General features: G+C 39.3%; 1 protein-coding gene across 13 annotated transcripts in view; it reads right to left on the reverse strand.

Moving 5' to 3' along the window:
• The window catches only part of camk2g2 (calcium/calmodulin-dependent protein kinase (CaM kinase) II gamma 2), a 61,108-nt gene that overhangs the window by 19,692 nt on the left and 15,875 nt on the right, over nt 1-25,541 (reverse strand). For 9 of the 13 annotated variants that reach the window (XM_028604096.1, XM_028604092.1, XM_028604088.1 and 6 more), the window contains exons 3-13: nt 14,405-14,464; nt 12,585-12,639; nt 11,481-11,546; nt 9,991-10,063; nt 5,880-5,982; nt 5,242-5,325; nt 4,995-5,089; nt 2,652-2,774; nt 1,890-1,973; nt 1,715-1,757; nt 842-901 (exon numbers count right to left, since the gene is read on the reverse strand). In XM_028604096.1, the coding sequence (XP_028459897.1) occupies nt 842-901; nt 1,715-1,757; nt 1,890-1,973; nt 2,652-2,774; nt 4,995-5,089; nt 5,242-5,325; nt 5,880-5,982; nt 9,991-10,063; nt 11,481-11,546; nt 12,585-12,639; nt 14,405-14,464 (846 nt within the window). The remainder of the gene's footprint in view (nt 1-841; nt 902-1,714; nt 1,758-1,889; nt 1,974-2,651; nt 2,775-4,994; nt 5,090-5,241; nt 5,326-5,879; nt 5,983-9,990; nt 10,064-11,480; nt 11,547-12,584; nt 12,640-14,404; nt 14,465-25,541) is intronic. The other 4 variants (XM_028604097.1, XM_028604093.1, XM_028604095.1 and 1 more) reach the window with 1 other exon arrangement.

The following is a 25,541-nucleotide window of genomic DNA, read 5'->3' on the forward strand; positions in this document are numbered from 1 at the left end:
AATATGCTGATCTGAGGGGAGGTGGTTTCAGACACTGCTTGATGATCCTAAAAACACTTTGTAGAAGCATACTGACACCTTTAGGTTTTTTGTGGTTTTGTCTGTTCACACAAGCACAACGGAGCAGGTGGGAGAGAGGAGACAAAGAAAAATATATAATAAAGGAATGCATTCTGTTTGAACAGCTTCCCATGCAGGTTGTCATACTGTACTGTACTGTACTGTGCGCTCATACACATGCTTGGCTGGCTGTTCGTGCCAGAGCCATGCGGCGGGAAGGTTGCAGTGAGCACAGGCAGGCATCAAGTATTGTGGACAAAAAGCTGTTCAGAGGAAGTCAAACTGGAAGGGGTACTGAGGTTGAAGGCTGACGTGTTTATCTATAAAAGATTACAATGTTTATGCTGCAGAGGAAAATATATGCAGCCTGCGCAAGTTGCGTTAATGCAAAGATGTGTAACCAGAGTTTCGCTAGGTGCCAGTTGCGGTAGTTGGAGGGATGTCAGAGGGTCATGCTGGGTGTCAGTTAAATGGCTGTTGTGTTCAACACAGGAAATTAAATAGCCAGTCCTGGAGAGGAGCTCTGTTCATTAGAGCATCAAGACACGCAGCAGTACTGAAAGGTCAAGAGCTGAGCTTCGTTTGTGGTTTCCATTTAGTTGTTTGTGTGTCTGTGTATGTTTAAGATGACCCAGTGCAACAACAACCATTCACAAGTGGTTCATCAGTGTGCAGGCAGCAGGCAGCAGGTGGAGGGGTTCAAGCAGCCCAGGCCCCATGCCAATAGCCTGAGTACAAAGTTGGCAGTGCCCGACTCCAACACCCCCTCAAGCAGACGTACCTTCCTGCGCCATTGAGGCCGTGCTGGTGGTAGCGGCAGGGCTGGTATGCTGCCGTCCCACTATTGGACAGAGAGGGATTCAATGTGGAGGCACAGGTGGGTCGAGAGCCTCACTAAAACCTTTTTTTTATCTTCTTGATTTCTTAAATTTCTATTTTAATTTCTAGTATTAGACAAGGATGACAAAACATGGGTTTCCCGAAAGTTTTTGGATCAAGAAGGCTTACTGAAGACAAGATTTTTTTTCTCTGATACCTAACTCCTTTTTATTAGGATGAAGTGAAGCAGCAGATGGAAAATCTTCTCGGCACCAAAATACTTGCACTGCGGAATTATTAATCTTATTTCCGTGGACGTTCCTTTGATAAACATGCCTGCAGCTAAGCAAATCAGAGGTCTGGCTTGTCTGCTTTCTTTAGATCGATCTCGACCTGTAGAAAGTAGTTGGCTGTAATCCACAGGAGATGCTTTACTTACACGAAAGCATATAAACACAGGGCCAAGAGCATCAATGCATTAGCTTGCTAGGCCATCGTCTGGCCCACAAATTGGGTGTTCATTCAAAAGTGAACAGTGTTGGTGATCAAACTGCTTACGAGGAGGAAATCCAAGCCAAACCCCTGAAGTGCAAAATCAAAACTGCAGACAGAGCTGACGAGCAAATAATAATTTGCGGTTAAGGACAGTAAAAGAACAACAGCGATTTGTATCATTTTGCCTCTATTAGGTATCAGATCAGGACAAAGTGATTAACAATAAAGTTAAAACTAAAAATATCTTTAAAAAATCTAAGTTTCTCTAAATCCAAGTGCTTCTCTGTACGGCTTTATTTGAATCGCTTGATGTGTGATTAGTATCACTGCCAAAGCTCACCTGAAAAGTTCCTGGTCACCAGCATCGTTGTGAGGATAGCTCCCTAGAGACACACATATCAACATAATAAGGATTTGTGTTACATTGACGTACGTGTGTGTGTGTGTGTGTGTGTGTGTGTGTGTGTGTGTGTGTGTGTGTGTGTGTGTGTGTGTGTGTGTGTGTCCACACTCACTTTAAGTTTCCTCCTGGCGTTGAACTTGCGCAGACACTCCACAGTCTCTTGACGGTGCATCATGGAGGCCACAGTGGAGCGTTGCTGTATGTATAGGAGAGGAGACAACATTATAGATACAGTAAACCTAACTTCAATGCAAACCATGTCAAAGCTTTTCACTCCTATATCGAACCCAAATGACAAGGAGTCCTGATAAATGAATACATTGTGTTTGCGTCGTCTTTCTTTAATAAATAAACCACTAATGAATAAAAGGAAATTATAAATTATAAATTTATTCATTATAATAAAATGGGAATTATGAGTTACTGGAGCTTTTTTTGTCCTGTTATACGACTTAAATGGACACCTGCCAGCCAATCAGAACCACATATTTCCATGGTCATGGTATTATGTTGTACATTTATCCAAATGTTTAAAGCTTTTACATGTAGTTTTGAGCAAAGCTGAGACAAATGAACCTAAGAGCTTTGAATGGGTTTCATTTTACCAAAAACTACAAATTCTGCTCGAGTACATAATGTAGGCCTCTGTGTTTAGCAGTTCATGATTTTAACACTAAACTATTAGAAGTGATTATGTTGTTGTTGTGAAAAGCAGTGCCATTTTACAGTGTCACTCTGGGAGTCTATGCGTGTGTGAGAGAGAGGTTGTACTGCTTAAAAAGGTAGAGAGTGAAAATGTTTTGGAATATGGCACGAACACTGCACCACTGTTTTACATGAGAGATTTATTTTAAAGACGAGGAGTGTGACTTACGCAGATCCAGGGATGCATGATGGCCTGGTCGGCAGTGATCCTTTTGGCAGGGTTAATCGTTAACATCTGATTGATTAGATTCTTGGCCTCCGGGGTCACTGTGTCCCACTCTGGAGAAGGAAACTGCAGAAAGAGGGAGATAAAAAAATGAACAAGTGTTAAAAATGTATATTACTGGTATGCGTTCATTGAACATTTTATCCTGGAACAACTGACGTAATAAATATCTAACACAAACAAATAGCGGACAGGGAGTTTTAGTTTGTGTTTGTTAAATTTTATTTTACTTGACGATTCATGAACTGTAAAATCACTACAGGCTGCAACTGAACTTTTCTTTCATTTATTTAAGACACTCACGAGTGCATTTGACTGCAATTAGCTTAGTATTAAAATACATATCAACACCATCTCGACCTGCTCCACTCTGAAGTGCTTGACCTGCCACTCGGACTCTCTCTCTTTTGAAAGCCTAGTAAATATTTTGTGATTCACCTTACGTTATCTCCTTATTGCTTTCCATGAACATGTTAAATACTTCCTAATGTACTCAGAACTATACTAAAATATTTCTATATATACTTCATTAAACCAGTTGCTGAATACCCACACACACTGCAAACTCAATTATCTCACTTATCTGGACAATGCATGGACATTGAGAAGAAAATGTGTTGTATATTAGTCTGTTTTTTGTATAAAACATGTTTTACATTATTTTCTTTTGTTTTGGAACATGCACAATATGTGGAATGACTCAAGGATTTGTCTTTCTTTGATGGGCCATTTCAATAGAATGACACACAAATAAAAAAATCATTCATTGATTAAAGGAAAAAGCCGAGTCATTTTCAAACTGTGGTCAATGCATGAAGCCATTTAGTCGTAACAGGAGGCGTTTTCAGTTGTCGTTTCTCTTACTCCAATCACCTACACCTGCTGCCCTCATCCCTCCATCCAAGTAGCATAAAATGCCAGCAAACATGTTTACTATTAAAATCAAACCAAGCTGTCAAAAGACATTTACTCCAAAAATTTGTTATCAAACATGAGTGTCAGTTGTCACTTACTGACAAAAAGAAAGACTAATGAGATTCAAGGCATCTGCATGACAGTAATGATACTCAAGAAGCACATTATTACAAGTCATAAAACAAGTGTGCTTGTAACAGTCACTTTATATCAATGCTCACATTATGCAAATTTATTAGATGTGGTTGCTTCCAATTATGGAAATTAATACGGGTTATAAATTTCTATCTCCCAGAGGAGTATGGCAAGATCTAATAAATAAGCTTATCACTCTGTCATAGTGTATCACTTTTCTCTACAGCTAGATAAAAAAAAAAATCATGCAATAACAAGTACCAAGCAATTCAAAACTCAAATTAAATTTCCAAATGACTTGCACGAAAGAATTCAGAGTGTTATTTGACGAGACTTGAAATTAAAGGTATCCAGTAGGGCTCATCTCGAGGCTGTGCTTGTTTTTCACATTCACATAAATTATGATTGAGATTATGTATTAGATTTCAAGGTGAGTGAACACAGATGGAGCTCTCTAACAGACTCTGTGGACCGTAACTCTCATCATGGATCAGCCAACCTGGGATGAGCCTGCAAGTATGAGTCCCATAAAAGAAGGGCATTTATTTAAGCTGCACTAATAAATATGTTTATATTAATAATGGATCAACTGTACTGTAAATTCTCAAATAGTGGCCTTCACCTCAGTGGCAGAGGAAAACATGCCTCTTTTTCTAATTACCCTTGTTCTCCATTTACACTCAAAACGTTCTACATAATTACCTGTTGTCTTCCATCAGTATACCGAACATTTCCACAACACTAAACTGAATTACTCCATATCATGGCTAGGGTTGGGAATCATTTGGATTTTTACGATTCCGAACCGGTACTTTTAAAACGATTCCGATTCCTAAACCGATTCTTGAAAAACTGAAAAATGACATTAAAGAAAGGCTTTTACGTCCATTTTCGTGAGCCTAGAGGGAAAATATGGCATTTTAAAAGTAGCCTACATTTACGGTAGTTAGCTAACGGTAGACTACAGAGAAAGTGTGACATTTATATAAGGAGGGAAAATATTTCAGTCAAAACATTAAGTGGAACCGAAATGAGGAACCGAAATGTGCGTTCTAATCCGGTCCGATTCCTACCAGTTGTGTAGGGTTTCAGTATCTAACCCTAATCCTGGCCATGTCACGTTAACAGTTTCGAGGCAAATTGCATTGAACCTCTGCACACAAACAACACACATGCAGCTCACAAGTACAAATGTTGAGGAAGTCAACGACAAGAACATGAGAGGGAAGTACTCACGTCATATGCACCGGCCTTGATTTGTTGGTACAGTTTGTGTTGGTCCTCGTCCCAGAAGGGAGGGTAGCCCACCAACAAGATGTACAGGATCACACCTGACACACACACAAACACACAAAATCTATATGAACATACTGTATATACAAAGTGTGTAAAAAGTAGTTTCAGAGGCATAATTGTCCTAATAGATATTTGTGAGAGCATGAATTCAGCAGCATACAAACAGACAGAAACTAGACTAACTGACCACATGCCCATATGTCCACTGGCTTGCCGTACGGGTCCTTTCTCAGCACCTCTGGGGACAGATACCCTGGAGTTCCTGCAAAACCTGTGGAAATACAAACATACTTTGTCTCGATTTCTCTGAAAATGGCTATTCTTATGATAACGCAATAATGATATACATCATTCTTTCTGATTATCGCATGGTTTGAGCTCCTCACCTTCCTCTTGTCCGGTTTCTTTTTTAATGTTTTAACTACATAAAACAATTCAGTACTATCCTCTATCTACTGCTGTTTTATAAGACTAATATTCACAATAATACCTTACTATAAGTAAACTATAAACACCACATAGTTGTAGTTTTAAAAAGAAATTCCCCCAGGACAAATTCTAAAAAAATATGTAATACTTTCTCTTAAATGTATGCTCTTGTTGATGTATTTATCTTATACAGAAACAAAAATACAGCATATTATTATTATCATAATGTACTGAAACACAAACTCTAGCTTGCAACTAATTTAAGTGCTTATATCCGTAAGCAGTGATTATGATTTTCCTGCTGCATCAAACACTGCTGCTGAAAGTGAACACTGTTGAATAAATACATATAATAAGGTTAAATATTTAAGTTGTTAGCAGAGTGTTATTTCTTACCAAACCACGCTTGTTGGTCCCCCTGCACCTCGATAGCTAGACCAAAATCTGCAAGCTTCACAGCTGCTCCCTTCATCTTACTGGCCAGGAGCAGGTTCTCAGGCTACAACACAGAAAGATAAATAGTTCTTTAAGATTAAATATATTCACTCAGGTTGCAACTATAGTCAATATAATATCAAAAATGGCATACAGACACATGCCAAATCACAATTTAGTTTCATATTTTTCCTTTCCAACACAAAAAAACCCCAAAGGTCTTCAATTTTCAAGTTCTTTAATAAGAACACGTTGTTAAATGTATCCTTGGACAAACTCTCAACATTTTGCATAGTACAAAATAAGTTGTAGCAAACAGAGGTAAAGAAAATACATTTAATTAAGGGCAAAGAGATAACCATGTACCCTCCTTTAGGAAATGTCTGAATGACTTGACATCTACAGTAGGAATGAGGAATGATTTGGTCAAACAGGCCACAAAGGCTTCCCCAAAGCACTTTCTTTTTTAACTCAGCACAGAATATAATGACATATTAACTGTGATTCAGTTGTCTTAACTGCTTCAGTTGTGTCTGATTACATCATAGTTCACTTAAGGAAGGAAATTTTAAGGAAATGTGTCAGGTCAAGTGTAATTTGGCACGAGGTCAGTTACTGATTAAAGCTGCGCAGTTGTTTTGTTTTTTCTTTGTTCCCCTGCCATTATTTTCAGTTTTAAACTTCTACCAGGTCTAAATGGGGTCTTTACAAATGTGGTGACCCTATCTTCCATAGTACAAGTCCCAACTGGCAGGACTGATGTGTGGGTTGTGTGTGTCTTGAGGGCAAAAGTCTTTGCGGTGGTTAGCCATCCTCATCAGTTAAAATGCTGACAGACAGACAGATGTCTGACACTGTCTTTGTGGTTATAGTCCATTTCTTCTCAGCTGTCAGTCTCTCCTCTCCATTAAGTTATCTATGTATGTATACATCCCTCCTTCCTACCATTTCTACCTTATATCAGGAAGACCTAAAGCAATAGGAAAGAGAGAATAAAAAAGGGGAACTGCACTGGGACAGAGAGCTGGAGTGAAAGCAACAGAAGAAAAGAGAGAGACAGATAGAGAGATAGATGGGAGGTGGCATAATGAGCGCTGGTGCTGCAGCAGCCGTGTGACCTCACCCAACAGTTACCATGGTAACTCAGCCTGCCACCAGCCAACAGCACTCAACTCTTTTCTCTCTAGTTCTTGTTTTCCCTGCAGCAAGTGGCCCTCCTTATTTGACAGGGAGACAACATATGATATGTGTGAGGTCACTTTTGGCAGCTTTATCTCCAGGAAGTTCTTGGGAAGAAAACAGATGTTGCTTTCTTTTTTAGCAGTCAGATGATTGGATGGCTTGTTCAAGAACCAAGAATCTTTCACAGAGAAACTAATGCCTTAAAACAGTAACAACTGATTATTATTTTTGTCCATTTGGGGGCAGCGGCACACACTGTAAACACAACATTCACATTAAAAAATGTATACATTTGTGGTGGCTAACTTGTTGGAAAATAGTTGCATATTTACACATCCAGCAGATACGAAGCAACATGCTGCTGGAAACCAGGTTGATGAGAGTGTTGAGAAACAAAACAGAGTTTAAGTTATTGCAGGTTTAAAATTGGAAGACTCGCACTCATTCTCAGTTTCGATAAATAATCTGTATCAGCTTGTTCCAGCTCTTCATTGAAGCCATCATGGAAATAATGCACTTACTGTAAATTGATTCGGGCAAAAACATTTGCTAAATGCAATGGCAATATAAATACTCCAAAAATATTCCAGATGTCTTGTAGAGGATTTTAGACACATTTTCTCCAAATTCATATATATTTGGTATTTTTGGAAATTAATGGCTATACCGGTTATTTGTTTCTGTCCTCCTCATCGATCATCATTATCGTCTTTTTAAAGCTCTTCCCTTTCCAAGTTTATTCGATACCGATATTCATATGCAGGCTAAAAATCCATTTAGGCCATTCACACACAAAACCAGATTGTTCATTATCCAATTAGGTTTGTCTACTTTCCCTAGAGTAATGGTTTCACTTTGCTCTGTCACATTAAAGTAATAGACCAGATTGTTAAAGTGCTCATATTATGCTTTTTGGCTTCTACCCTTTCCTTTATTGTGTTATATATATATATCTTTTTGTGCATGTTATAGGTTTACAAAGTGAACTAGAACTGCAAGCAGTTATGACGGGGTCCAAGCCACCCCGGCGTGAGTCGCCCCTGATGACACGCGGAGCCCAAGAAAGCGGAACCCATGACAGCGGAGCCCGCGAAAGGAGAACCCAAAGCACGACGGCTGTGAGGTGTTTTGTGGCTAGCTATGAATATTTGTTTGATTGTAAATTGCGCATACTTTAACATAGCAAAATTCTTTTGATAACTTTTTGTCACGTCCATCTGGAGATGTTTTGTACCAGGTTTTGTGGAGAATGGTCGCATGGCCTAGGAGGAGTTCGAAAAAGTTAGTTTAAAAAAAAAAAAACTTGTTAGCAGAAATGGCCGTGGCCTATATCCTGTGATTCAGCTTGATTCCAGGAACACGTGGATGTAAGGTGTTCTAATATGCTGTGTAATGTGGGAGTTATAGGCAAAAACACATTTGATGTTATTATAGCACCACTTAGTGGTCCATATGTGTAATATTTGGTATGTGAGGTCCATGAACCATTCTACATCTACACTTTAAATTTGAAGTTGCTCACATTAGTTTAAGTGATGAATCCAAACCTGGGTACCTTAGGACACGCCCACTTTGACAAATCAGTACCCCACTGTAGGGGTGGCCTAAAGAGTGGCCCTCGATGATATCCTCAAAATTTCGTAAAAATCGGATGAGCCTTTAATGAGATATAAACTTTTGGGACATGTAGCGCCCCCTAGTGGCCAATGAGATATGGCAAAGTTGACGTTTTTGTAGCTAGCTACACAAATTTGGTCGCGCGTAATTTGCGCAATTTTTATCTGATAAAGATTCTTTTGATAACTTTTTGTCAGGTCGGTCTGGAGATGGTACCTAACAAGTTTCGTGCAGATCAGTTGCACGGTCTAGGGGGAGTTAGAAAAAGTAGGATTACGATAAATCGTGATTTTACGCGCATAATAGTCTAGGTGGAAATGGGTGTGGCCTATATCACAAGATTCAGCTGAATTCAGGGAACACGTGGATATGTGTATTTTTAATGTGTGATGTACGGTTTGGGAAGTATAGCGCCAAACGTGTATCTCTGCTATAGCGCCACCTAGTGGTGCAATTTTCTTTGTCCAAGGTCCGTGCAGGGATCTGTACCAGTCCTGAAACATTCTGTGATGAACGTGCGTCACTTTGTAACACATTATAATGCTCGCCTAGCTGCAAGCATGGCACGCCCTCATACAACAGAAGTGAGATGTCCCACTCTGTAGCTAAAACAGAGAGCTCAACATACAGGGTGAAAAGAGGAGCTGCAGCAATGTGTAGTACAACAAAAATATTTGAAAATCAAACCATGTAAACCTATTCTGGTACAACCTCTAAACACAATTATGAACCTGAAAATTTGTATAATATGACCACTTTAAGTAAACTAATAAAGTTTAGGACTCTGAACTGGCAAATAAAGAAATGTGCAATTATCCAAGTGTTTCAATATTGGCTCGCTTTGCTGTCTCCATTCACCTAATTATTATTAAAATGAAATCACACAGATGAGGAGGTCAATGTGCTGTTGGTTTCTGTTAGGGGTGAACAGACTGGCTGCGAGGGAAATCGTCACTTTGCGTCATCTCATCCACCAACCTGCTATTAATAGCAGCTGGTCTGCTTACGTCACTCCTCAGCAGTGCAGGAGGGGAGATAAGGAGAGGGGAAAAAAAAAAAAAAAAAAAAAAAAAGAGTAAAATAAAGAGGGGGATAAAGGGAAAAAGGGAGGGGGAACCGACGTAGAGGAAGAGGGGAATAGAGAAAGCAGGTGGAAAGAGGAACGGATGACGCTCATTTCTTCAGTTGTTCTCAACGTCACACTGATGTCTGTGTGAGTGTGTGTATAGTAGAACAACTAGAGAGTATTCACCACTGGTATATGACAACTCACCTTGAGGTCCCTGTGCACAATGTCATGCTGGTGGATGTGACTGACGCTCTCCAGGATCTGATTGATGCAGTGGCTGCAGGAGACAGAAGGAGGATGAGAAACAGAGAAGAGACACATCTGTCAATTCACAAACGCTCAATTAGATGACAATGGAGTGCAGACAGAGAGTAACAAAACGTTTAGTGAGAATTTTTAAATATTTGAACTCGACAATTTCCTTATCATTGGCCGTTTATGTACATTTTGAATGGTGAATTCATATTATTAAAAAAATTTGAGTCTCCCTGAAATCCAACAAAATAAATACAAGTAAATGTATTCTCAACTGTGGCCAGCAAGGTCAAAACACTGAGATGAATTATGAACTGGGAAAAGCTTACATATCAACAATTTTTCTGGTCTGATGAGCCGTTCAAATTACAATTATTTTGTTTAAAGTAAATAGAGTTGAAAGTGAATTGATTAGTAGAGGTGAAGTCAGGGTCAGGGCACAAAGACAGTTTTTGGGAGAGTGCTGTCCTCTCTAAGAGACAGACTCAAAAGAAAAGTTCCTGACATGCCCAAAAGGCTTCATCTTGATTCCACGTTTGAGTCTCCTCCCCGTTTCTGCAGCTAATACACTGTAGTGCCCATCAGACTATTTTGCTGCTGTCCTTACTCACTTTATCATCGTACACCCCCGCACGGTTTCTCTCTTGCCCGGTCTCAAATACTCTTCACCTTATATTGCCTTTTCCTTCTTCTTTTCTATATTCTTTCTAACTCAAATGGAGCCTTTGGTGTAGTATCACCTGTACATATCGATATCAGAAGAGAACTAATCCCAAATGTAATTGTCCATTCTATAGACTACTTGTTTCCAAACCTTTTCTCCCAGCCTCCCTTTTGTAGATATAAATATTTTCATATTGAATTGTGGTCACCACTACATATTGTCTTGCTTTTGTTTTGGTAGTTTGGTGTAGATTCATCGTCTGCTTTACGTTTACCTGGCAGTCCTTCTACAAACTTGTCTATGCTTTGCTAGCCGTGTAGCAGAACCATGCATCATTTTATGTAATTGCGTTTTGCAATGCCACATGACGGACCAAAATCTGCTAGAGCATTAGATAAGGTTTAGCCTGCACACTCCAGGCAAGTTATGTGCTGCCGTGCAAAAAACAACTGCAACGTCTGGCAAAAGGCCCTAAATAATGTTTCAAAACCTAGGACAGCTTTGTCATTATTTATTAATGGAATTAAATTTAAAAGCCCTGAGTCACACACTCAAAAATAAAGAACCTCATAGGACTGCCACAGACCACAAGCATAGCTTCTGCTACTAAAGCACCAAGTACATTAACACAGATTTGGCAAATGGCATTTTGCCATGCTATCATAACCCAACGTCACTGCTTTGGCAGCATAGAATTTTACCACCAAAATGTATTAGTGACACTAAATATTGACTACATAACATGTTCACACGTTAGCATGATGAGATACTGTACCTGGCATCTGCCTCGCTGTAATACTCTCTAGCAACAATGTCCTCAAACAGCTCTCCTCCAGTGACGCTGCAGACAGACACACAAACAAAATAGAGATTTGGTTATTTCTCCTTTCTGTTCACAAAAACAATGAAATGAAAAAAATCGCTCTTACAAATGGAAAAAAAATACCAGTTTGGCTTTTTTTCATCTGGCATTTTGTTTTGGAGGACCAGTGTGTAGGATTTAGTGGCATTGAGCAATGAGGTTTCAGATTACCCCCTCCTCTCACCCCTTCCTTTCCAAGCAAGTAGTATAACCTATGGTGACCTTCAGGTAACATAAAAATGTGATAGGCCCTCTCTAAGTGTTTGGTTTGTCTGTTCTGGGCTATTGCTGAAACATGGTGATGCAATATCATGCCGAGTTCCGTGGAAGAGGACCGCTCCCTAAGTAGATATGAAGGGCTCATTTAAAGCTTCTTAATTTCAGGTGATTATACACTCATGAAAACTTAATGATTGTTATATTCCAAGATGACTGTACCTGTTTATTTTAGGTAATTTGGCTGAACTTAAATCAGAAAATACAATTTTTTGTAAATACACTTCGAGTTGGGGAATATACGTAAAACGTTATATAACAAATGCTATTTCTTTTCATGGGACAGTCCTAACATTTCCATGAGAGAATATAGTATATGTTACACGAGTGGCACATTCATACTATGAAAAAGGAAGCTTGCCGCTCTCAACTCTTCCGATAATCTTTATTTGTGGGCTAAACATGGTGAGCACTGAGAGTACAGCTAATGTACATTATACATGTGAAAAACGTGGTAACAAATTACTGTGGTGAAGTTGCAGTCACAAACTCTCATTATTAAACACCTTAGTGCAATTACTATTAAAATAGGGTTCAATTTAAGAGTAGAATGAAGCTTTCCATCATGGCAGCTCAGTGCTTTTCAGCTGATCTATACGGCTGAGAAAATGTCAACTTTCTTGTTGCTTGGGTGAAGCAATTAATCCTGGAGCAATACTCTGGCTTGAACCTGTGTGTGTGTGTGTGTGTGTGTGTGTGTGTGTGTGTGTGTGTGTGTGTGTGTTAATGGGATTTACTTACAGGTCAAAGACAAGGTAATGGAAGCCTTCCTCTGAGATGCTGTCATGGAGTCGTACTAGTGAAGGAGAAAGGGACTCAGAAATCAGTTCATTAGGTAAGACGACCTTCCAGAAACTCTTGATGCGTTTAATTTAGTTTTACCAATTGTTGAATAAGGACAGGTGAAGCTGAAGCAACATACATTTGTGCTATTGTTTATGATTCAAATAATTTACTTATGTGTTACTTAAATAAACTAAATCATTTAACAAATACAAATACCTTGTGACAATTGTGTAAAGCTTGTTATTGAGGAAAACCTACAATGTGTATTTTGTAACCTTTAAATGATAACTTATTGTTGATGTGGCAGACAATCAATACATCATTGATCACTGGCCAGTGGGAACAAAGCACAAGAACCACACTTAACACAAGTCATCACAATGCTCTTATGGTATTTTATTACACAATCATAACAAACACACACTAGGTCAAGTGATACATAGTCCTCTGAGGATACCGGTTTTCTAGCAGCACAGTTTTCCCTGCCCATCTGAAATTATCCACTCCAGGGATCGACAGTAGGTTTCTAAAGCCTGAGTGCCACCTGGCCTGTTGGCAACCAGGAATCAGCTTTTGGATGACAAAGTTGACAGAATGGTTGCCATATTTTAATCATGTATAATTAATGTGATACTGGTAATTTCCTTTTAGGTTTTCTTTCTGTTAAAGAAGCACAAAAGTGGGTAGGAAACATCGATCAGCATATTTTTTCATACAGGAGAAGTTGTTAACCAACAGCTTTATTTAACCAGCAGCTCAGGATGTTCATTTAGATATAAAAACCTGCTTGTGTCAAGCTGGATGAAGATGCTTTAAATTACGCTTGGAAATGTTAGATATTACTCTCTTCTTGCTTCAGATGGCTTATATTCAGAGAAAGGAAAACTTGACAAGCTCTCCCCTTGAGAACAGGATGAGAAAAGAGCAGCCGAGGGAGGAAAAGAAAGGAAGAATAGACGATGATGAAGCACGAATCAGAAGAAAGAGAAAATATATGAAACCATACTGATTATGCTGTTATCATACCCTGAGAGAGAGAGAGTGAGAGAGTGTGTGTGTGTGTGTGTGTGTGTGTGTGTGTGTGTGTGTGTGTGTGTGTGTGTGCGCGTGCGCACGCACTGGGCAGCACACAACTGTATGATAAAACACTTGTCAGTTCTGCCACAAAGATACTTTGCCATTTCCCTCTTTCTCAAGGGGCCACTGCCTATTGTCTGGGTTAATTTCAGTAGTAAAAGATATCATGAAACTCAAGTCTTAGATACACTTGTATATAACAGATGTACGACATTTAAAGATATTTACAGCCTTGTGTCTACCTGACAATCTATTGCTACAGGGACATTTTGGCAAATTGGCAAATTAGCAGTTCTTGTTTGCAATGTACCCATGGTGGTGCAGACAACTATCACTGAATTAGTTTGATACTAATATAATATTATAAAAAGAGTCTTTTCTTCCAAGATTTCTTAGTAGATTAATGCACAATGGACATATAGTAATAATATCCTCAGAAAGTGTAAGCCACACTGAATCTAAAAATAAGTGTATCACGTGTGTTCAGATTTGACAGTTATGACTCAGAGAATGAGTGAGAGTTTTGACACAAATTGCGGCAATCAGGCTTTAATGTTTTTGTACCTTAACTGCCTCCACGAGCTGTGTGTCACAGCCACTACTACAACTGGAGACCCCATGCTTTTTACTTCTTTTCCCATTGTTCTGAATTAACACAGCCGTTCCACTGATCCACTAAACTCTCAAAAATGACTCACCTATGTTTGGATGTTTCAGCAGACGACAGATTCTTGCCTCCCTCTCCAGTTTCTGGTGATCTGAGGACAGAAAAGAGGGAGAGGAAACAGTAAGGACACAAGTGCATTACCAGGAAGAGAAGCAAGATACTTTGTTTTTGTCCAACATGTGAGTTACAGTGACCAAAACACAAGGGGGAAAAAAAAGTTCTTGGAAACCCACAGAGAGTGGACACAGAAGAACACAAAGCAAACATAAAAGCACACCACCAGAAGGGCTAAATTATTTTTCTAAATCTGACTGCAGTTCACGTTGTTCAATAGCACTTTTGAAACTTGCATTCTGGAAACATCTTCTACATATTTTTAACAGATGTAGTGCTAATAAATAATAAATCATTTGTTTAGTTTTTCTAAAGCAAAGATTTTTGCAACCATTAAAACTTGATATCTTGTTTGGAAGGATTTCAGAAACGCCTGCACTACTTACTATGTGAATTGATTAAACATTTTCTTTTAACTGTGCCACTGTAACACAAACACACTTTATTCCCACCCCCTCCAATCTCGTCTGCTCCTCCTACTCCAATTCAGAGCAATGTTTTTCTTCTAAACCTGCCATTTTATGACCAACATCAAATAGACTAGAGCTGGAGGGGACAGCAGAGACAGGATGTCAGAAAGGTAAGACACACGGCGAGCCAGACAGGCCAAGACAGTGGCTGTCAACTAATATGAGCTTGCACAAGTGGACTGACAGAAATCTATATACTGTGCGCATGCGCACACACAAACACACACACACACACTTTTTGCACTTAGTGAAATTAGTCTTGTGGGTCCGGCCTTAATATAATCAGCATCCAGTTAATGATTCTAATGGCAAGGGGAGGATATGTGTGTGTGTGTGTGTGTGTGTGTGTGTGTGTGTGTGTGTGTGTGTGTGTGTGTGTGTGTGTGCGTGTAGCTGCATGTTTAGGACAGGCCGATTGGTTGTAGGACAGATACAGTAGATAGATACAATGGATGACATCAGTTTCATGAGTGTCAGAGGTCAAGTTCATACTGTACACTCCTGAGATCTACCAGCTGCTGGTCTCAGTGGACAGATGGGCTGCCTCCATGGACACATGTGCATTTGATTTTAGTGTGTGTGTGTGTGTGTGTGTGTGTGTGTGTGTGTGTGTGTGTGTGTGTGTGTGTGTGTGTGTGTGTGTGTGTGTGCGCGCATGTGCATGTCAGAGGGGGAGAGACACTGAACATCCCTAATCCCATCCAAAACAGTGTCAGTGTCTGTTAGTGCTACGACTAGTAATAATCTTTAATATATTGTAATCTGCAGATTATGTCCTCCTTTAATCGATTCATAGTTTGATTTATAAAATGTCCGAATAGAGACACTACTTAAAATAGCATAAACACAATCTATGATGGAAAGCAGCAATGAAATGTCACAATGTTATTAGTGCTTGAGTAATTATCTAATCTTATCATGTCCTCGAATATATTTTCACAACAGCAGCTGATGGAAACATGAACTAATTTGCAGTTTATTTCGAAGACTTTTCAGAAATTGAGAAGAGAAGACAAGACAAGAGAAGAGGCTTGTTAAAACTTGTTGGGAGAAAATATGTATGGTGACAAGTTCCACCCTGGTGAGTCAGCAAACTAGATAGCAAAAATAAAAAGTGTTGTACACAAAGTTAAATACAAATGGAAGTCAACACATGGTATCCTAATCATTAGCAGTTCTGGTGGCAAAGCCGTCAATCACTTAGAGGTGTACAGTAAGTAGCAGTTATGGTCAAAACCAGAAATTCCACACTTAGACACTTGAGAAACCTAATGGAGTTATATGTACAGAGGTTAGAGAAGGATTCAGTTTGTTCAAACTCCCTGACTGGCTGGAAAAAAACTCTGGAATGAAAAGGAAATACTTCCTTCCTTCACAGCAAACACTGAGCGGCCCTTAGAGGCAGCGGAAAATGTAAAACTACTACGTCAATTTCTAATTTGTGGTCTTGTGTGCATACAAAGCATTTAAAACATATGTCAAATTACACTTCTGTATTTAACATGGCACTGATTATAGTGAGGCAGTGATATATAACTGACATCAGTGATCTCTCTCTTCAGTAATAATTTATTACTATTTATCTAATAGTACTGTCTGTTGTGGAAAGCTACCATTACAAGCATGTGGCTAATGTTATCTGTATCTTAATTAGACAAACCTCAATATTTATCAAAAATCTCAATCTGCTGGTTCTGAACTGTTGCGTTCAGGATTGTTTTTTAGTAGCCTTGAGAGATTCGCCAAAGGGAGGAGGTGTTGATTAACTCTGAAATGAGTAGCGGCGAAAAGGTTGGTGCATTGCTTTCCTATTAAATCCTTCACCACCAACAAGCTCCTGCAGGAAACCCCAGGGAGAGTTGTGCTATGCTATCCCAAGTGTGACCCCAAACCTCTGACCCATAAGGGCTAAGCCAATCAGCTGCAGTATCTATTCTGCATGTTTCAGACGTGTAGGCCTATCCTGTTCAGTTCAATATCCGGTATGGTTTTGTTAGGACCTCACACACACACACACGCACGCACGCACGGACGCACGCACGGACGCACGCGCTTTAATCTGACCTGTGTTCAGAGGATGAGAAATCAAAGCACTATGCAGACATTCCACAACCTTCTTCTCAGAGCCATAACAGGCTATTTTAGCTGCTTGTATTCTTAGAAGTTGGATCAGTCTGCAAAAATAGGGCTATTTTTTAATGCTGGCCTGAGATAATGGCTTTATTATGCTTGCGATGGCAAACAGTTGTGGCAGTTTAAAAAAACTAGAAACTGACTGAGATGAGAGAACATGTAAAGGCTTCAAAGGGATATATTGTATAGAAAAGAACAGAAACAAGAGAAATTGACTGCAGCTTAACAGAAGCTGATTGGTGTCAAATACATAAGGTAACCCCGTTAAAAATAGCAGTTTTTATGATAGAAAAAAAAAATATTCTTCAATAAAATCAGCACAAAGGACAAGTTGATCATCAAGCTTAAAGATCAAATATCACATATTAGAGTAACAGAGCATCATTAGGGCCCTCAACAGATATTGCTCAGCTTCAGGAAATACAATGGGTTGAAGGTTGAATCAACAACTTTCTAAAACAATTTCACCAAACTGAACAGGCTGAACCAGTGGCTACAGGGTGTGTGTAAAGCTTGGTCTCTAAATGCCAAACCAAAACAACAATGTTTGGGACATTAGTTGAGAAGTGACCAATTCAGAATACCAGGTAAAAGCATTCAAACTATTTTAAAAGTAAAATAATTTTGTTAATAGCCTAATTTCCCCATGGTAGATCACATTATCACTGTGGTGGGCTACAGTTGTAAATACATGGAGGAAGAACTGGTGTGTAATGTTCCTTGGCAACGTTTCTTTCAGTTGCTTCGTAGGATTTCAAGTGAAAGAGTCAAACTCATTGCCTGCCTTTACAATCCCCACCCACATTCACATACCCTTTGCACAGCTTTCCGGAGAGATGCGGTGATATCATAGGGTCTGCTCCGAAAAGCACAGTAACACAGCACTTGGCCCAATTTGATTGAGTGATGAGCGACGGCGTGGCACATCATCATATTCATTTATCCATCCAGCCCACCCCCTTATTACTATCTCATCTAGAAGCTCTGAACAGACTGGAGCAGTGGATGAATGGGTGGATGGATAGATGGCTTCTTTCAGCCCACATCCACTGTTTGAAAAATGATCCATACCCCCTCCCCCCATGTACATCAATTAACTTCTGCCTGCAGGGAAAGAGACAGATAATAATTTACGATAAATGCCAACTAACTGAGCACAGAGAGTAAACACACAAACAGCCCAAAACACTTTGACATTGATAGTTTTCCATTTGTTGACAAGTGGTCATTGTTGTGGCATTTTTGCTCTGCACTGTCTGCAGCTTTTATTGCTGAATCTGGCATTAAAAAGGTGAAAAAAAAAAAAATTGTTTTTGTTTCCATTTGTGGAGCCTGAGCTGTCTTCAGAGACCGCGTTTTTTTTACAGTGTGTTCAGGGGACAGGCAGCTAGCGGATAGTGAGGAGATGTTTGCTGTATATGACGAAAAAGGCTGTAGCCTAAAAAACGCGTCACATCACTTAGAGCACCTTTAATGTAGCAGTTAACACACATGGCTTCTTTTTCTACTTTTAGTAGTATCAAACTTCCTGTCAACCAGATATATTTTCTTTAAGTATTTCGAAAGAATAGAAAATATATCATAACTTATTGCTATCTTGAGGCAGCTGAAAATGATCGCACCATTGACCATTTTAAAGCTGGTCTAAATTCAATAACGTAGCATTTCATTGTTATTTTAACAGCGCATTATCCAAAATGCTACATCCCCTGGAGCCTACAACCTCCTTTCTGTAAAGTGTCCTTGGGTTTTATGAAAGGCGCTTTATAAATAAGTTATTCTTATTATTATTATTGTTAATAAAATGTGCCTAGGCTCGTCCACAGCATGTGCACACTATGCTTGTTACACACACACACAAACATGCAAAAGATTAAAAATTAAAAATATTAAGCAGCTAATCCGCCATCATAAAAGCAATGCGTCAAGGTACAAATGCGCCTGGCTATTAAAGATATTAAAGAAGAGATGACATTCTGATTGGTTTATTGCATGTTACGCCCAAATGAACACAGCTATGAATTAATTAAGACACTAAGTACACCCCTTTTGAACGATGCGCCAGACCCCTTTTTCCGCTGTTAAACTAGCACAATTTGATTTGCAAACGCCCTAAACGCACCTGCGCCAGGTGCTTCAAGGCGTGCGCTTAGCTCGTTAAAATAGGGCCCTGTATGTCATAGGTCATAACTGCCACTACCAGGCTTTAAATATTCAGCATGTCAGTCTGCTGCTCCGTCAAAGTCCTCCAGGGACTGTCAGAGAACAAGCTGCCTCAACAAAAGACCATGGTCGGTACAGTTTTCCATCTTCTGATTGGACCTGGCAACCTGCACTGTAAGCATAGCAGGATATTAGCATGATGAGTTGCTGATTAGACACAACTAGCACACACAGAACAGCTTCTCTATTTGAAAGAACTTCATCATGATCATCTATGTGCATTTCAGTGGCTTAAGTGTGTGTGTTCACATCGTTTTCTTTCGAACAAAGCCATTAAATAACCTAGTAATTCCATTTAAAGCCCTTAGCGACTTTCCAGACGTCAATGAAGACTAAAAGCCTCTCTCTCTCTCTCTCTCTCTCTCTCTCTCTCTCTCTCTCTCTCTCTCTCTCTCTCTCTCTCTCTCTCTCTCTCTCTCTCTCTCTCTCTCTCTCTCTCTCTCTCTCTCTCTCTCTCTCTCTCTGAGCCAAAGGTGATGCCCTCTAATCGCTTGCCAAAGACCCCAAAAAACCAACCAAAACAATAGATATTAAGTTTACATCGTATAGGACAAAGAAAAGCAGAACATCTTCACATTTGTGAAGCTAGAACAAATTACATCCTATTACATTACTCTGAGCTCAAGTATGTTGAGATTGGCATTTGTTATCATGTCAAATATATCAAAATATATAATGTATATATCGTTAGTTGCATTTCATCTCAGGATCAGTGTTTGGTTCGGGAAATTTATTTTATGTTCTTATCCCAAGAAAAGGAAGAAAAATAAATGGATAACAAGAAATATAGAAACAAGTATGTGTGTGAGCATCTTGAAGACATTGCCTCAAGAGAACTACAGAAAGATAGAGCTTGTTAAACACTGGAGGGTAATGTCTTCCTATCTGAGGAGGTATGACAGGATAAAAGGATGACCAAGTGATGAGATAAATAAATGACAGACTGACAGATACAGAAAAACAGACAGAGACTTCGGGTCAGTGTGGCCCAGAGCAGACAAGACTATAAATAGATTCAATCCTCCTCCGGCTTACAGCCCTGAATCACAGTGACCTGGCCCGCCCTGCATCACCAAGCAGAGAGGCAGAGACACAATGAGACAGAAAGTAAGAGGCACCGAAACAGAAACAGAGAAGGCTGACAGATAACAGAGAAACGAGAATGGCGAAGGCGAGTTTCTGACACTGATCATTTCCACCTCCTGTCACAGCTTCCTCCATCAACAAGTGACTCCAGTCAGGCGTCTCGTCGCTGTGAGGGGTCAGTCTGGTGTCAGTGGGCCAATGCTGAGGCTCTATTCGCCTACTCAAAGCCAACAGCGTAATGATTTAAAACAAATACGACAAAGAGGATAGGGCTGGAGGAGATGATATTAATAATGTCACAATTCTCATAAGCTGGTACTAACCACCCCACCGCATGCCTCAGCACCATGGGTGCGAGGGCTTTCAGCTCCACGGCTGACCCCACACATCTGACACCATATGATCATTCAAATCCCACCTCAAAACCCACCCGTTTAACCTGCTTTACTCACTATAACTTATAATTTATACAATATTTCCCTTTCCATAACAATATTGTTTTAACTTGTGTTACATGTCTCTTGTTCCGTCGTGTTTTCTCTGTCTTTACCGGTCTACCGGTTTTATCTATATGAGCATGTTTTTAATCTAACTAGTGCAGTGCCAGTTCAAAACATGCCAGTTTGGAATGGGCTGATTGCTTGGCCTCCTGTATTGCAGCTTGTAGCTTTCTCCAGAACCACTGTACTCTAAAATAACTTACAGAGGGACCCCAAAGCACTTAATATGCAACTATCTGTAAACTACTGCCTTACTGTGTACTTGTAATTCCGAGGAAAACATTGCACTACTACATTTACATGACAGAGAACGTTGCATATTCAGATTCTACTCATAAAAATGTAACAAATAAAATATGATGCATTATTATTTCTTAAACTATGTAGCACTCCGATAATGCCTCTCTTTGTGCGCATGCGTCTTTCTGTCTGTCCGTCCGTCAGTCTCGCTCTGTGTGCCTGATCGCCTGTCTCGCTCTTTACACAGCTGAGAAGTCAAGACAGCCAAAATCACCATAAACCTTTGTGGTGGTTTTATTTTGAAATTTGTTTTATTTTGTAAAGTATCCAGTGGAAAAGCTCCCAGTTTCCTACTCTCTCTCTCTCCTGGCTACATACCGGTATGTTTAGGTGAACCTGCTTCCCCTCCTTTTCCTGATGGATTCAGTTCATAGCATGCAGTGATGCAGAAATTAAACAGATTTCACTACTTTTAATGAGGCTGTCCTGACCTCTGCTTTGCATTAATAAACACAGCTTTGCACAGTTGTGGAAAAATTGCTCTTTTATGTCCTCTGCAATTCTCTCACGCATGCCTCATCTACAAAATATTGTCATTCAAGTTTAAATTGTTTTGACCCAGTGGCTGCTCCAAGTCGTTTCTAATTTCTAATTTAAAGTCATGTATTTTGAAATGCACGGTTGCTCAAGTGAAATGATTATGAGAACAGTGGCTTTATTTACAAACGTGGTGTACACACAAAAGAAGACGTACGCTGCTTTCTACGCAAGAATTGGGATTTATAAAAGGCAAACTTGACAGGAAAATGTGCAGTCCTCCACGGACACTCTGACTAGGGCTGGGCATCGTTCAAAATCTTTCGATCCGGTGCCAATTTCGATACTTCAGTTTCGATGCAGGTTCCTAACGATACTTTTTTCGATACCATATGTTTTAAAATCCATTTCAACATCAATAAAAATACATTAAAAACAAAGCTTTTATTTTCCACATTAATTGGGAATCAAAATTAAAAAATTCTGGTAACACTGCTCACTCAGAGTAACTTTAATAAAAGTGCCTTGCAAGCTCAGCCTGTGTGTCAGTCAGTCATCAGGGCAGAGAAACAACTGTTGTACCTGCTTGTCTAAGAGGAAGTGTAACGTAAACAGCACCGCGACCTCTTTCGGCTCGCCATTAAACGCTGTCTGCGTGAAGTTTTGAAAAAAGATAGATGAAACACGTGAAACTGTGTGAATCTGAGAATATTATGTTAAACAAATCGAAATAATCCCTTTATTGATGATATGAAGAATTCACAAAGCCATTCTTACAATTAATGTCCTACACAAATACATTTTTGATCCAACTGCAGTGAAAAACAGACAAGATACTACCGTAAATTCAAACAAAGAAATATTTGCAAAGAAAACTCAAATGTTCTGTAATTATATTGGCATGTTATGGAATTTATTCTCATGAATAATACGACAAACAGGACAAATAGACTGATGCTGTTTTCGATGCCTCCGTCTGGCGGAGCACGTCGTTTTAATATGGTCATCCTATAGCCTACAGTATCATAGTGTTTTATACAGTGTTTATTTTTATGGCTTTAGATAGTTTTATTTTTGTTTAAATGTTTGTTTTTATTGCAGGTCTAAAGCATGTTTTAACCATTGTGAAAGGGGCAATAGAACGTTTTACTAATTACGTGCTTCTTGCGCAAAACAATTTGTCATTTACAATTAGATTAATTCCGACACCTTTAGCTTTTTAGATACAATCCAATGAATGGGTAAAGGCATGTCATGCGTAATGACGCACAATGGCTAGTTTTGCACTGTTGGAAGATGTGGCAAATGGAGACCAAGAGCAGGAAGACTTGCTGGCAAACGAGGACGAGTGGCCTCATAGCCAGTTCCGACTTCCTTGAGGTGTCCTGTTGGATCTCTGTGCTGTTTTGGACCCAGCGTTACAGAGGAGCACTGGGAGAAATCACGCCGTGCCAGTCCCACTTCAACAGGGGTCAACTCCGGTGTCCCGTGGCATAAACACTTTCTCAGGGTAGCGCTAGGCGTTTTTTTTGCATCAACTTATTATAATAATAATAATAATAATAATAATAATAATAATAATAATATCGGACCAGTTCGTTTTTATTTGGGCCATGGTCCAACCTCTGAGGCTGTGGCATTAGTAATGCCCACACTGTGCCTCCCAAACATATTTTCCTCTTTTCTACTTCTCTAACAAGAACTACAACTTCACATTGAGTAAAAATCCTTTGCTTTGTTTTCCACTGCGCGCATGATGTCAGTATTGATGAATATTAATTTGGTGCCTTTCACTGACTATCTAATAAACAAAGCTCTGCCACATTTAGAGTCGATTGTGATTCATAAAGGGAATCCAGCGTAGGAAATTTGAATATTTCTGTGTGTACTCACATCCTATGTTTCATCCGTACGCCACTTCTGACGCAAATTTGCCGCACAGTTTTATAAATGAGGCCCCTGGACTTGCTCAGTCAATGTTCTTACATTCTTTTGTGCTCTCTGAATGTACTGCATGTTTCTGTGTTGGGGGTTTGAAAGGTGGGGCTCAACCAAAACATGTGGCGTCACACTGTGTATCCTTCTCTATTTTTCACCATAATGTTCTCTGTTCTGCATCATTTTCTGCATGCTTACTTGTGTAGAATACCTTTTAAACTTTCGTTTTTTAATAATATGAACTTGGCATTACTGCATCATGGAAGTGAAAACACTGACATCACAACATCTAAATATAAACAGCTGCCACAAGTCCTTGTTTCCTCTTTGTTATTTCAACTACACTGTGGCTAAGCAAATACATCATGAGATTAAAGGTAAATTAGATGTATTACAACTACTCTGCCAGCTCACCGTGTCATGTCACATTAAAGCATTAGAGCTGTGTGAGCTGTGACCCTGTTGCAAGTTCAATCAACGACTATACAGATACTATGACTGAGTTCATAAGTTCCGGTTTTTTTTACTAAATAAAGAAGCCATTTAAGTACTGGCATGGTTTGAGTCATTCAAGAGCACATTCAGAGCAGCCTGTTTTACTGTTGCCAGAAGCACGTGATGTTGTGGAACTGCATTTTTAAACACATTTTAAACACGTCATGTTAACGGTTCAATTATTACAAAAAACAGATGATTATTTATCCAGAAATTCTAAAACACTTGCAGAGGACTCAATTTAACCCAAGTGCAGATCAAATGTCAAACAGGCTTTTATTTCTGATTGCTCTTATTTTCTGAGTATATTTGATCATATTATAGCTAGTTAATTTGCAGTTTGTTTTTTATACAACTCAAAATAACTAATCTATGTGTAACTGTTGTCTTGATAAATTCAGTGTAAGATACATGTCCACACTAATTCTAGTCAGTACAACAATAAAGTTGTGTCATACAGACTATTCAGTTGTTTTGAGTTTTTCTTCTTAAACATTCATTCACAAATATTCTGCTTCGCCTGTTCTTTGACCCCATAGGGGGGTGGTGCCATGAGCGCTGAGCGAGCAGGTACGAGTAGCGAGTTGTCGTCTATGGAAAAAGATGGATAAAGCAAGAAAGCTGTCGGGGAGCTAGAAAAAGAAAGAGGGAAAAGGAGATGGCATGTCAAGGGATGTGATAGCAGTTAAATAAGTGGATGGTGAAAGGCAACAGGTAGGATTTAAAAGTGTGACGTCTGTGCTTGGAGGCTTGCAAATATTCATGTTAACAGACTAGCTAGCATTTGCTAACACTGGGAATGTAGCAGCCAAATGGGGGTTTACGGCTAGCTTAGAATATGCAAAACAGAGGTTGCTGAGGTGAAAACTGGAAAATATAAGGTACCATGTACAATAAATGACAAGAATCTGGAAAACATAACTAATGCAATAACTCTGGTTTAGCATGGAATCATGCATAGATTTGCTACCAAACTGGGAGGCTTGCAAATATCCATTTTAACAGACTAGGGTGATCAGATTTAGTAGTGCACGCACACGCTTTTTAACGTGAACATGTGCCTGCCAAGGTCAGACATAGACACAGACAGATTAGACACAATTTTGCCAACAGCACATGTATGCCTACTGCTCACAACATAATGGGGTATCTCAGTTAATATTCATGAATTTTCTTGGTATGTAGCCTACATATCTAAGAAATAATATTAAAAGACATTGCGTAAATTTTGTGGGGAAAAAATTTATTTTTCAGAATTAAAGCATTCTTTTGGAAAATGCACCCACTGAACTTGTGAAAAGGTATTTTTCATTGCATGGCACTAAAATAATTATTTGGAACTGCTGCCACAGGCTTGAACTAAAGGTTATGATAACACTTTACGGGAAGGGTACATTAATTATGAATTAATGCATGAATTAATTCATGATTT

Source organism: Perca flavescens, chromosome 17 (genome assembly GCF_004354835.1).
Source record: "Perca flavescens isolate YP-PL-M2 chromosome 17, PFLA_1.0, whole genome shotgun sequence".
NCBI lineage: Eukaryota > Metazoa > Chordata > Actinopteri > Perciformes > Percidae > Perca > Perca flavescens.